This window comes from Cottoperca gobio, chromosome 1 (genome assembly GCF_900634415.1).
Source record: "Cottoperca gobio chromosome 1, fCotGob3.1, whole genome shotgun sequence".
In the NCBI taxonomy this organism is placed as follows: domain Eukaryota; kingdom Metazoa; phylum Chordata; class Actinopteri; order Perciformes; family Bovichtidae; genus Cottoperca; species Cottoperca gobio.
In genome coordinates, this window is record NC_041355.1 from 10,443,751 (window position 1) to 10,458,047 (window position 14,297).

The 14,297-nt window shown below is 39.7% G+C and overlaps 2 protein-coding genes across 8 annotated transcripts in view; both read left to right on the plus strand.

Moving 5' to 3' along the window:
• The first annotated feature begins 7,428 nt into the window (after nucleotides 1–7,428).
• On the plus strand, nucleotides 7,429–8,707 carry cxcl8a (chemokine (C-X-C motif) ligand 8a). Its single transcript, XM_029443599.1, has 4 exons — nucleotides 7,429–7,678; nucleotides 7,846–7,966; nucleotides 8,105–8,191; nucleotides 8,323–8,707. The coding sequence occupies exons 1-4, from the start codon at nucleotides 7,612–7,614 to the stop codon at nucleotides 8,333–8,335; spliced, it is 288 nt and encodes a 95-aa protein (XP_029299459.1). The 5' UTR covers nucleotides 7,429–7,611; the 3' UTR covers nucleotides 8,336–8,707.
• A 658-nt stretch (nucleotides 8,708–9,365) lies between these two features.
• Nucleotides 9,366–14,297, plus strand: part of camk2d2 (calcium/calmodulin-dependent protein kinase (CaM kinase) II delta 2) — a 34,402-nt gene continuing 29,470 nt past the window's right edge. For 3 of the 7 annotated variants that reach the window (XM_029443539.1, XM_029443564.1, XM_029443553.1), the window contains exons 1-2: nucleotides 9,368–9,814; nucleotides 13,107–13,201. In XM_029443539.1, coding sequence (XP_029299399.1) covers nucleotides 9,753–9,814; nucleotides 13,107–13,201 — 157 coding nt within the window. In that variant the 5' untranslated portion in view covers nucleotides 9,368–9,752. Of the gene's footprint in view, nucleotides 9,815–13,106; nucleotides 13,202–14,297 lie in introns of all 7 variants that reach the window. The other 4 variants (XM_029443544.1, XM_029443573.1, XM_029443587.1 and 1 more) reach the window with 3 other exon arrangements.

The window sequence follows — 14,297 nt, forward strand, 5'->3', positions numbered from 1 at the left end:
TTTCTTCTGTTTTCTTTATTACAAACAGCTAAAACAAACTATCTGAAAACGAAGAATGTTTATCAGAAGAGTGGATAATCACACAATGTTTATGTCTCTATGATGCAGGACATACAGTGCATCTGGAAAGTATTTATACCCCTTCACTTTTTCCACATTTTATTATGTTACAGCCTAATTCCAAAATGGATGAAATAAAAAAATGTTCTCAACATTCTACACACAATACCGCATAATGTCTTTTCTTTGCAAATGTATTAAAAATAAAACACTAAAATATCACATGTACATAAGTATTCACACCCTTTACTCAATACTTTGTTGAAGCACCTTTGGCAGCAATTATAGTCTCAAGTCTTCTTGAGTATGATGCTACAAGCTTGGCACCTATTTTGGGGCAGTTTCTCCCATTCTTCTTTGCAGATCGTCTCAAATTCTGTCAGGTTGGATGGGGATCGCCGATGGACAGACAGACAGCATGATGCTGCCACCACCATGCTTCACCGTTGGGATGGTATTGCACAGGTGATGAGCAGTGCATGGTTTCCTCCAGATGTGACGTTTAGAATTGAGGCCAAACAGTTCAATCTTAGTTTGATCAGACCAGAGAATCTTGTGTCTCACAGTCTGAGCGTCGTCCAAGCGGCTTTCATGTGTTTTGCACTGAGCAGTGGCTTCTGTCTGGCCACTCTGCCATACAGCCCAGAGTGGCTGTATGGCAGCCACTGTGCTGTATGGAGTGCTATAGTGATGGTTGTCCTTCTGGAAGGTTCTCCCATCTCCACAGAGGATCTCTGGAGCTCGGTCAGAGTGACCATCGGGTTCTTGGTCACCTCTCTTACCAAGGCCCTTCTCCCCGATTACTCAGTTTGGACGGGAAGCCAGTTCTATGAAGAGTCTTAGTTGTTCCAAGCTTCTTCCATGTCAGAATGATGGAGGCCACTGTGTTCTTGGGAACCTTTAATGCAGCAGAAATTGTTTTGTACCCTTCCCCAGCTCTGTGCCTCCACACAATCCTGTCTCTGAGCTCCACAGGCTTCCTTTGACCTCCTGGTTTGGTTTTTGCACAAAAATACATTGTGAACTTTGGGAGCTTACATAGAAAGGTGTGTGTCTTTACAAATCATGTCCAATCAATTTAATTTACCACAGCAAAGGGTGTGAATACTTATGTACATGCAAAATGTGTATGCAAAAAATTCTAAAAAACCTTTTTCACTTTGTCATTATGCGGTGTTGTGTGTAGAATGTTGAGAGAAATGTAATCCATTTTGGAATTAGGCTGTAACATAACAAAATGTGGAAAAAGTGAAGGGGTATGAATACTTTCCAGATGCACTGTACAACATTTAAAGGGACAGTGTGTTCAGTGGGACAGTGCTCTTCAAGACAGACTTTAGAGTTACTGTGAATAACCTTTCAAGACACAAAACTAGAGATCATGTCTGACCTCTGAGATTAATAAGGAGTCCAACCCGTCAGGTTTAATCAAGTTAAATATATTGTTTGGTTTTCATTTTCATACAAAGTTTCATCATTACGGTTGATGTGACTTGGTTTACACAAAAGAGCCTAACATATTACATAGCCATTTTATAACAGTGTATATTAAAGGTCTATATTATTGTATGTCTCTCAAAAGTGCTCTTTTTTTATTGCTAGATGTTCTGCAAAGCCACAAATAATTAAGTGTCCTGATAAAATCAAGGATTTAAATCATGACTACTTTAGCCTCCTCGCACACGAAACGAGAAAAAATCATTTCAGAAGAGAAGAACAGAGATATATTAACAGATGTCATGTCACAACAAAGAGTGTGGAAGGGAAGCTGCAGCTTCTTGTTTTCAACAACACTCACTCAGCCAGTTAATAACTAATGGTTACCAGCTTCCTGGAAATATTCCGGAAAAGTGAGAACTTACATGATCTTCTTTAAACATCCTCATATATCCCTGATCTGTGACTAAGCTTTCACAACACACACAACGAGTAACCTAAATAACCATACAATAGCCAGTTGCCTTTAAATTGAATCTAAACCAATGAAAAGTTCCTTTGTGTAGAAAGATGTGCGTCAGATTGTGCAATCCTATCGCTTTCAATTTTTTACCCTAAACATGAATAATTCAAATTTTACATATGACGTCTGTCCTCGTGCTTAGTTATTCACACATTCACACACATACAGTGAAGATAAACGTACCAGCCGGTTTCCTCTCAAGCACTTTTTTTTAGACCCAAGGAGCATTAGGGTCCAGACAAATCTTTTTACCATCCTTTTTAAGAGTGGCACTGCAAGACATCAGATACAGCAATATTATCCGTAACATTTAGTGACAATCAAACAGACCCATTAAGACACAGGTTATCAATTTTGGCCTCAGGGTTTACATAATCTCTATGTCTTTGCAGGGGGAGCTGGCAGGGTTCACTTCCACCATTCCTATGTAACGTCCAATGGGCTTTTTCTCCTTGCTGATTCATCAACATTGCTGAATCCCTCCATGATCCCCCAGACTAATACCTGAGGTTGTGAGTGGTCAGAACAAGATGTTAATATATCTGGACAGAAGCAAAGTAAAGCGTACTGCTGGTTGCTAAATGCAGATCACAAATAGGTACTTGGCACACATCGCAGATTGCATGGATGCTTGCAACAAAGGGAGTAAGGCATTATTTCCAAGAAATAAAATAATATTTTAAACGTAATTGACAGATTAGACTAAAAAAACTAGAAGTGCCACAATAGTGATGGTATATATAGCTGCTCTGTAGCTGAAGTCAAAGAAACAATCTGATTTTCAAGAAATAGTGTTAATCAGAGTCTGCAAACATTTGTAGAAAGCCCAGCTGTTCCCTCCTCTGTTGTTTTTCAAGTCTTCTTCACTTATTCCATGGAATTTAGTTTTGTTCGTCAGCACTTCTGATGGAAAAAGGAGGCCTCTATGTTTGGATTTAGTAGTTTCCCGCATTACACAGGAATCATAGCAGGAATCTGAAATCTGGATTTCTGTGTTAAACAAACTAAGTGTATTTCAGCATCTTGAAATACCCAGTTTAGATTTCTAACCCACAAAAGCCTTGCGACATCACTGAGCTACTTTACTTCTGTTCGCCCTTAAACAAATCATAAGAGTGTGAATAAATAGAACATGTGTGATGCTCTGCCTCTCTGTTTCAGGCACATTCCCACTTCCTCAGAGACTCATACAAAGGCCCCTCCATTGCCATTTGCCATCCTTCCACTTGGTTCCCTCACACTTTCCCTACTTTCCCATGACCTGACTGTTACCTGCATCACCAACCTGCTTCCCTTTGCTTCTGATTCCATCCAGCTCCACATACACCGGCCCAGATCCTTTGCCCTTCTGTTAGATCGTCCTCATGTAATGCTGTTTTCTGTCTGCCTGTCACCTGCCTGCCACCTTTACTGCCATTATACTGGACTATCTGCCTGAGACCAATCCCTGTTTTTCTGCATTACTTACAGAATATAGCTATAAAAAGAATATTTCTGGGTATAATCACATGTAGATAATGGGTATAATACTATCAAAGAACAAGAATAAGTTAACACAGTTTGTGACTGAAACTGAATAACAGTAATAATAATAGTAATAATATACTGTAGCCTTTCACATTCATCTATAGCTGTCATATAGGTCATGATATGCCAGCAAGCTTGTCCTGGCATGATGTTCAATGTTCAAGAGAGACGCTGTTACGCACATGTGGAATGTAAACTCCTGCAGGGTTACTCACCCACAGGTAGATACCCCAACACAAAGTTCTGTGTGTGAGGGGGATAAAAGCAGTCAGTCTTTAACCCCTCCTCCCGGTAATTAAACTCAGACACTTCCTGGAATCCACAAAGGCTGACTGCATTGTTGTGCAGTCAGTCTTTAACCCCCCCTCCATTAAACTCAGACACTTCGTGGAATCCACAAAGGCTGACTGCATTGTTATCTGTTCCTTTTTTTGTTCCACTTCCTCATGTTCTATATCATTAATATTTCAAGTCCAACCGCAGTTCAGCTAAAACTAATTATTTGCTATTGTTCACATATTGGCGCATGTTTACACTAAAGCACACCTCCTCCGCTTACCGACAAAAAAAAGAAAAGAAAAAAAGAGAAGACAGGGCGATAACAAGTTTATGAATCATTCCCGATTTTCCCAGCTCCTGTATTCCTCCTCGTTAACTCAGTGTTGTGCATTCAGTATCAGTGTGTAGTGTTTGGTGTCCATGTGCCTATACTAAGTTTGTAAATCATACTTCATGATAAGGTGGTGATAGTAAATGTTATCCGGCAGAATGCCATTCAACACAGAGCAACCTATCTTTAAATGTTATTCTATACCAACACCGTACTCTTGTATAAATGTTTATGGAATGCTGTGCAATACCTTAATGCATTATGCAATGTTATCTTAAGTTATAACAATGCTGTAGAAGGCAATATGTGCCAAAGCATTGACTTAACCAGAGGTCAAGAGGAAGTTTTGGGATAGCCAAACATCAGTATATGTGTGTGTGTGTGTGTGTGTGTGTGTGTGTGTGTGTGTGTGTGTGTGTGTGTGTGTATGTGTGTGTGTGTGTGTGTGTGTGTGTGAAATTGATCCTGCGCTACAAAAGGAAATCTTGCATCTTGGTTACAGGTATGAAAGTGTTTGCAATTTGTCTTTGCCTTTATTATGTACATGAAAACATGAAATGCCATAAACACTTTTCACTGTATATTCCTTTTCTAAATTTCATATGAGCATTTTTTGTGGAAAACCAATAGATAGAAAATGGTCATATGTGTCCTGACTTACAATAAGTTGGTCAGGTGCTTTCACTATCTCCCTACATGAACTGGCTTTAAACTAAATAAACTATTTTAAAACCCTCTTTAAACAACTGGAAAATGCATCGTCGCTCTCAAATCTGAAAACAGGTTGTTTATCTGAGTTTATGAAAAGTTTACTTTTTTAGAGATAAGTGGTTCTCACCGGACAACAACACTGCCCACATATGAGGATTTTATAAAATATGATGCAATACTGTATAATGTTACCCAACAGTATATAAAGGAGTTCAAATTACACGCAACTTTAAACACCAAGCAGTAAAATGTAACAGTCATGCATTTTACTGCACAATGAGTACTTTAAATGTTGATACTTTAAGTATATTTTGCTGTTAATACTTACATACTTTAAGTACGTTTTTCAATGCAGGGCTTTTTCACAAAGCCAGTGGTAGAGCAATTATTTTCTGATAGCTGATTGATATTGATAATTTTTCATTTTTTGCATTTTATAAAAACTAACACCTTTTAAAATAAAAATTAAATTGATGGTCTGGGAACCATGAATGTCTGTACCAAATAGATGTTTCACTCAAAAAAGAACAAAAATGTCACCCACTGTTGGGGCTAGAGAAAAGTCAGAATATCTGTAAAGATTTGTACAGCAATACATCTAATATTTAAGTTATTATTACCATTATTATTATAAATAATAAACCATGAGCATGATGCAGGGCCATTTGAGTTAAGTCCGATGTTGACATATTCACCATATTATTCACGTGTTCTTGTCTGCAACAAGGAAAGTTTTAGCTGAGGTCAAGGGAAGTTCTGGAATAGTCAAACATTTATGCATCATGCTGTGAAAGAAAATGTCATCATACTTCCTCTGTGATCTCATGAAGACCCTGTGTAATCTATTGTGTGTTCGCGATTTGTCTTTGGCTTTACAGGCAAGCATGAAATGCCACAAATGCACACATGATAAACGCTTCTCTTTTCACTATATTATCGTTTCTAAAAATCATCTCATATTACCACTTTGCCTTGACACCAGAGAGTCATTTTGGGGGGGAAACCAATAGATAGAAAATGGTCATATGTGTCCTGACTTATGTTGGTCAGGCGCTGTCACTTGTCTGGCTTTAACCACAACAGTGCCAACAATAAATTAAAAACTTTCCAGTAAAGTTAATCACATGCTAACAAATGTGATATTCACATGGTTTCTATTCCTGTGTGGCTTAAGAAGAGATGATCACGAAAATGTCATAACTTTCTAGCAGTGGTGGAATGTACATTCCTCAAGTACACAAGTACTATATTTAAGTACAAATTAAAAGTACTTCTACATGAGTATATATATCCATGTTATGCAACTTTTACACTTCTACTCCACTATATCTCAGAGACAAATGTTTTACTTTTCACTCCACCACATTTGTCTAACAGCTTATCCATACCCTTCCCTTCAAGAAGAATAATGCAATTAATTTGTTAAAAAGGTTAAAGAAATGATTTAAATACAATTCTTATACTCCTAACAGACATAACAATGTCTCCCGTCAATCAGCACATTAAGTGAGGCAACAATTAAAGAGTTGAAGTGTGTCACACCGCAAGATTAGTTCCACATTCTGAAGTTACTCCATACTGCCTTCTGCTTTGTGAGAGTGGCGGCAGTGACGTACGAGCAGATGTGTTTGGACCTGTTGAACATCAGGCTACAATTATCGGGAAAGTTTTTTGCACATTGCCTGATGTATTTTTTGAAATGTCATGAGCCAGCGATGACCGTTGTGAGTGTAATAAATGGCTTGCAATAATGTCATGAATATGCATCATGGTTTAAAGATGTATAAAGTTTCTCTTTGTGATTACATTTATTGTTCATTTATTATAGATGTATTATCAATTTAGTAGATTGTACCTTGTTTGCGAAAGGAATTGAAAACAAAACTTTAAAAGGATACACCACGTTTTTTTTGTCTCTTTTTAAATACCAATACATGCATTAACAGCTTCTGAGAAACATGTTACATTATTGAACTTTAACAGCAGTGAACATGGCAGTGCATGCAACTCAGTGTTTGGAAATTCTAGTTATTATGTTTTAGTAGCTGCATGCTGTATGAAGCTATACGTAGTTGTCTGAGTACGCGGTTACACAAAGCTCATGAATGGACTCTTGCAACAACAAATTAATTTCCCTGAACATTTGAGATGACAAAACCTGAGCGTTCATCAGCCGCTCATTCATAGATTGCATGTAACTGTTCATTTTATTCCATGGTATCTGTGAATCACTTGTTGGCACAGAAAAACTTGGTGTGAGCAGTGGTGCAACATACTCTTATCAGACATGTGTAATATAGAAAGAATTATTCTCAATAACTCTTATCACATCAATCAGATTTTAATCACTGTGTTTTTCCAAATAATAACTCTGTATTAGTGACACATGTTGACCCATGAGCCCTCCTGAGAAATCAGGGGTGTCAGTCAAATTAAACCACCGTGAAAAATTCCCACTCAGTCCCAGCTTGCACAACCTGCCTGAGTGAAGGAAATGACTCACTTCCAGCTTCTTCTATAAAAGGAGACACTCTCCTCTTCAGCACTATATTCAAACAGCAGAGTGACAAGGTGGCTGAACCAAGAAAAGAAAAGTAAAGGAGAGAAAGAACTAAATAGAAGAAGCATTTCATTCGGACTAAAATCTCCTTCTTCACTTTTACCTTCAGGCTTCATCAGACAGCTCTTCGAAAGACATTTTTAAACTCAGTGTTAATTGTTGCAGAATTTGAAAAAGGCAAAAATGATGAGCAGCAGAGTCATCGTCACTTCTATTGTGGTGCTCCTCGCCTTCCTGGCCGCAAGTGAAGGTACAATTTATTTTGCTATTCAGTAATTAAATGTAACAGTGTTACCCTATATCAACTTAATCTATATTCAGTTTTCCATTTGAATTGTTACTGCTGTTCTCTTTTTTTCAATGCATCAAGAGTTGTTGAACATTTTGTGACCACATGTGTCTCATTTCTCCTAACAGGGAGTCTGGGAGTGGAGCTGCACTGCCGCTGCATCCAGACAGAGAGCAAACGCATCGGCCGTCACATCGAGAAAGTGGAGCTGATTCCTGCCAACTCCCATTGTGACGAGACAGAGATCATGTAAGACCTCATTTCAAAGCTTTCATCCCTACATCTAGATAGTGATGATGTTGATACTTTGAGGTTTTGTCATTGTCAGTTGTTGGCTTCACCAACTTGTTCTGACTGCATCTCTTGTTTTCTTGCTTGGTGTTGCAGTGCCACTCTGAAAAACACAGGCCAAGAGGTTTGCCTGAACCCCAAAGCTCCCTGGGTGCAGAAAGTGATTAAGAAGATCATGTCCAAGTAAGTACAGGTCAATCATACAGTACACACAAATCTACAGCCATGATTCAACTGGATAATGTATCAACAAATGACAGAGTTCCTTTTTTATGCACAAATTAATTCTTGTTTTCTGTTTCTTCTCTCTGCAGCAAAAGACGCTGAACAGACCGGGAGAAATGTGCTTCATGAGTCTGAGATGTTTAAAGACAAATGAAGAGTTACCAAAAAGTGTTTTTTGCCATCGCACTGATCTCAGTTTACCGCAAGATGATCACTTAATGTCATAAAGTATTAAATTACAAAAAGTTTGTTTGTATCAAACATGTATGCTTGTGTGTATGGCACGTCTGTGTGTTGTAGCCAAATGCTCTCTGATGTCTCTTGGCTGCTCCTGTAGTTTGTAAAACTGCATAACTTTTGTCTTATCTATAACTTATGTTCAAAACTTATTTATTTATGTATTTTTTGGAAAGTTAATGTATTTTTACAACCTATTGATTAAATTAAATGTTTTACATGAAATTGAAAATGAAACGTCTTTGTTTTTTCTTTCTTACATATTATTCATTTGTCTTTCCTGCTGTATGTCCCTTATGATGTAGTCATAAGATGAATTTTAACATCTAGTAACTGATATATCTTTGGAAATAGGGTTATTTTTTTCCAGACTTGAAAAGGTCTGTCCAGAGCCACATAAGACATTAGTATGGTGGAATGGCTCTTTAAAAGAATAGGACGATATAATAATGGCAACAGCTAGTAACAGAAAAAGATTAAAGTAAAGTTGTGTGCATTTTCTCCATCCGTATGCCTTGAATGATAACCAAGTAGCCTTCCAACTTCGCTTTCACATGCTAAAAAAACTACACTTTTAAGACAACACGTTATTAACATTAATACAGTTGGTTACCACCTTGAATTTGCAATAACTTGCTTAAATTATAAACCTTTTTAGCCCCCAGCACCAGCACCTATTGTGTTCCTGGTAAATGTAACAGTTTCTCTCCAGCATGGTAGCTACGTTAAAGGGGCATTACAAATGCACTGTTTATAATATTGACAATAATACAATAACATTATTATTATTGTTATTAATATGAATAATAATGTATTATTCTTCTTCTTCATTGTTTGTTATTGGCCTGTGTGAGAATGCAGGCAAAGGGGCGGGACTGAGCGCACAGCCGGGGGTAGGTGCGGTAGTGCGGCGTCTGATGCGCGCAGAGAGACGACGCTCACATCGCTGCACGGACACACACCAGAAAAACCGGAATGCACACAAAATGCTGTGTCTACGAGCTGTGACAAGCCGCTGCATGTGAAGAAAATAAAGAACCAGTTAACGACCACGCCGGAAGCTCTCTCGACCAGATTGAAGCACTCGCGCAGGCAGTGTTATTTGCCGCAGAAATCATCCCATCAGAGCTCCCGCCGATGTGTTTCAGTTGTGCATGAATCCCTCAGTTTGGCTTGCAGGTCCAGGACAAAACCGGGCGGTGTTGACGACTGAGAGTGGTGGATACTGTTTGTGAGTGCACCTTATCCGCGTCTCCGCACACCCATTGGTACTTCCTTCAGAATGGCGTTAACGATCTGCACGAGATTTACCGACGAATATCAGCTGTTCGAGGAGCTGGGGAAGTAAGGAAGCATGTTTTTATCATCTGGCATTATCTCTATATGAAATGTCATGTTATGCAATAGGCCGCTTGGTTTAGGGACTGTGCTCTGTGTGTCTGTGCCTTTTTTGTAAATGTGTAAATGTGTGCGTGTGTGTGTGTGCGGGCTGCTGATAGTGTAGCCATGAAACCTGTCATGCAGGGGGGGGGGGGGGGGGTTAAATACGCTATCATGTACCCTGCTGGTCTGTGCAATGGCTTCCTATTTGTCTTAATCCCTCATTTAATGCCCTGCTTACGTTTTATTTTTACGAGAGAGGATGTCGAAGCGAGCGCGCCGTCATTTGCCTGCATGCTGTGCAGCCACTGATGTTGCATTTCGACCTTTGGGGTTCCACAGGAGGGCGAGAAGCTCCCATGTTGTTAACTGAACCGGGGTGAAAAGCATCGGGGTGTGTTAAATGGTGATATTTGGTAAACCACCCCCTCCCTCTCTACCTCCATCTCCACAAATCCTCTCCCTCCTCCTCCCGCGTGACAGAAATACACGCTCGGTAATGCGACAGCAGACCATGTAGTTGAGGATGACACATTCTCCAGCCAAGTACCGAGCTGCGGTCAATTATCAGACACAGGCAGGGAATTCCTCACCTCTGAGAGAGGGAGACAGAGGACCTGTATATGCACCTGGATGGTCATGACCTGCAGTCTGCCCAGCACCCAGTGCTCAGTGTACTCAGTCCCAGATAAGTGAAGCCAAGGCAGAGAGAGAGAGAGAGAGAGAGAGAGAGAGAGAGAGAGAGAGAGAGAGAGAGAGAGAGAGAGAGAGAGAGAGAGAAATGTACTCCCAGTTACCCCAGTGTCTCTCACTTAACATCCTAACTGGAGGAGTCTTCATCACCCTCCTGATGGAAGCCTGTGTTTCTAGTGAGGAAGAAGAAAGCTCTACAGCCTCTGCCTTTATGAGCCTTTGCTGTGTTCATCTTACACCATCTGTCATTAATAATGCAGCCACAATACTTTTATAGCACCTTTTAACTCACCTGAGCCCTTTACTGTGAGCAGCACTATTTCCCCCACAAAACTGACATACAGTAGACTAATACAATGAACATATCATACTGTGTTTGAACAAATACCTGGTTATTATTATTTTAATGTTTCAATTATCCCGGCATGAACATTAGAGCAGATATTTATTTACACAGTCCTGTACACAATGTTGAAAAACTTAATAAGATCAATATATGACTGATCATTGCAGGACCACACTGTACTAGTGTTATCCCCTGAGCTACATCAATCAATCATGTCATTATTTTGCTTATTTTCAAATGTACGCTAATCAGTTTTGTATAGTTGGATGTATGTTTCCTCCCAGTTTTATATAAAACATTTGATAGGAGACCCGTAAACTTGCTGACGTTGTGTAATCCAGACCAGTGAAGATTAAATCTGCATTTGTTACAATATTGTTGAGTGGTTATGCAGTTTAATTGTAGATTGATATAAAAAGACTGCACTGTGTTTCTCAATAACATTATTGTAACTGAGAAATAAAAATAGTAAATAACAAATATGTTTTCATCTTTGTCAAGCATTCTTACGTTATTACATTAAATCAGATGGTCGAAGCTAGCTTGTCTTTTTTTTTGTTATATTTTTGAGCTTTTCATGCCTTTAAGATAGTGAGAAGTGCAGATTGTGAAAGAGAAGGGGAACGACATACAGCAAATGGCCACAGGTCAGACTTGAACCAGTGGCCGATGTGGCAAGGACTCAGCCTTTATATATGGGTCACCTGTGCTACCGGGTGAGCTACTGGGACGCCCCATCTTGCCTTTTCTTTACTTTCAAATACAAAAGCACAGTTACTTTTAGTGTGCAGCTACTTTTCCACCATGTTGCACTGTACAGACTCACTGTACAGACACAGTTAGCAGCACAGTGCCATTCTATGCAACTACGCTGGATTGTCAAGTAAAATTCTTATATAACATGTTATGCTTTGATATTTTCCTTTAACAAATCCGCTATAAATTAGAGGTAAGCTTTAGTGGCAAGCTGCGAACTCCAGAGGATGTTAGATAACATGTTTATGGTACACATCATGCTCTATACTCAGCAGTGATTACATAGCTTCAGTTATTCCTCATATCGTTAGTCCGATTCAGCCACATCATATACAATTGTACAGAAACATCATGCCACAGTTGTCAGCCATTAGAAGTACAGTAAGAGAAAAAACAGGGTTTATTTGAGGTAATGAATATTCTCTTGCTTTGTCTCTCTAGTGTCTGCATTCAAGTGCGCCTAACTGTTTGTGATATCTCTGATGTTGTCTTGAGCTAGACAGGATGAGAACAGATTTTATTTGAAAGAAAAGGCGTGCACAGACAGAGATGGAGGTTGAATAGCAAAGCGGCCTGCACGGCAGCAGAGCTGAGCAGAGCTGAGGCGGACGTCTCCATGGCTGCATTTAGAGATGAGAGATGCAGCACTCTGCTCTTCTCCTCCCTCAAATATAGCTGACCTAGTTTTTTGATCTTCATACATGTGCCTGAAACACCAGAACAACACATGGCTTAAGCAATAGAAGGCTGGGAGTCACGTTCGTTGGTGCGGATGGTCTTGTGTAGCGAGGAGGACAGTGTGTACTGTAGGTATGGGGGTGTGAGTGTGTTTGTGTGAGTAGCTGCAAAGATACTGCAGCCATGCTTTTGTGCACTGTTACGTTGAAATGTGACTGTAAAACTTAGATTTGAGCTCATGTTTGGTTTTTCTCACGTATGACATCTGAAGGCTGTTTTTTTACATAAAGCAAAACGATTTAGTTAAAGCAACATTATGTATCGTTTCAGAGTGCAATTCACTTACACACAGCTGCTGTAAATATGGACAGCTTTAAGGTTGCACATGCATCTGTTATGCTTACACAGCTAAACATCAAGCGAGTTCAACAACACAAGTTACATATTCCAAGAGCAGGCGTTTAGGGTGCAGACTGGGACTGACTAAGGCACCATTCTTCCTATGACAAGTCAGTGTAGCCTCAAAATGATTTTGAAGCTCATTTTAAGGTAAAATAGTTCCATAATGCAGCTTTAAATCAGGTTTATTTCAGTACATTTGGCTTATTTACATTAAATCTTGCAGCTTAGAATGAAACACAGTCTTTTCTCCAAATCAATCACTCTGAAGTCTCTGTTTCGAAACACTGATTGTACATCGCCTGGTATAGTTCACGCCTTATGATGTTACTTTGTGTTACTTTTTTAAATCACTAACTATTTCTGTGTGTGTCTTCATTTCAGGGGCGCATTCTCTGTGGTCAGAAGGTGTGTGAAGATCTCCTCTGGACAGGAATTTGCTGCAAAAATTATCAACACCAAGAAGCTTTCTGCCAGAGGTAGGAAACACAAACATGTTCAGAAACACACAAACATACATTAGCGGAAACACACAACACGCATGAGCAGAAAAACATGCCCCAAACTGAGTCACTGAGTTACGTGTGGGTGAGCTGTGAACATTGCTGCCTCCGAAACAGGCTTTGGGGCTCTGAGAGGGAGGGTGAGAGAGTGAAAGTCAATGAGTGAGAGACAGACTGACAGGCACACAGGGGCAGAAACTCATCTGGATTTTTGTTGGTTAAGTTTTCTGTGTGTGCGCAGAAGAAAACAGCAAATATATCAAATAAAAGCTGCAGCTGTGTTTGCCCGCTTGCACTTTTTGTGTTGTGTGGTACATGTTCTCCTTCCTTTTTGTGTTATTCATAGGTCCTTTGGTTTCTATGTAAATGTTGTCACATACAACCTTGTGTGTGTGTGTGTGTGTATGTGCATGTGTTCTGTATTGATTCAGGGCTCTGGCTGGTCTTGTCGTCCCAGGGGCAGATCTCTTGCGAAGCCGACCCAGTTCTTTCACATCCGTCACTGTAATTGTAGCCACTGGCCTGGTTGCCTCGGGCTTGGGGCACACACAAATAATGGCACACACACTCACACATAACGTGCACGCGCGGACACACACACACGTGACCCAGGAAACGCCAACAGCATATTCGTGATTACTAACCAATGGTGTGTTGCACATTTGATGTTCCTCCTTTTCTTCAGCCAATAGTGTGTTTTGTCACAGCTTGCTTGGCTGTGATAACCAATAAGCAGTCAGGCTTCTGTAGATGTGAGCTGAGAGCTATCTAACTAAAATTATATTTATAATAGTTTTCAAATCGGAAATGACCTTAGCTGTTGTTGTGCACTTGTCATGCAACTTCCTAGTTTCATTGTGATGATGCAAATGTATGTTTTTTATGTTTTAGTGTTTTAGTATGTGTGTATTAAAAAGCAACTCCCTCCCCCTCTTTGCAGTAATTTTCCTTTCCAGCAGCTCCCTCCTCAGCATCCGTCCTCTCCACGTTCGCTTCTCTTTTGAGTTTACCCTTCTTCCCTATTTTGTATTTTTTTATATCTGTTCTTCTCATTTTTTGATATACGAGACGA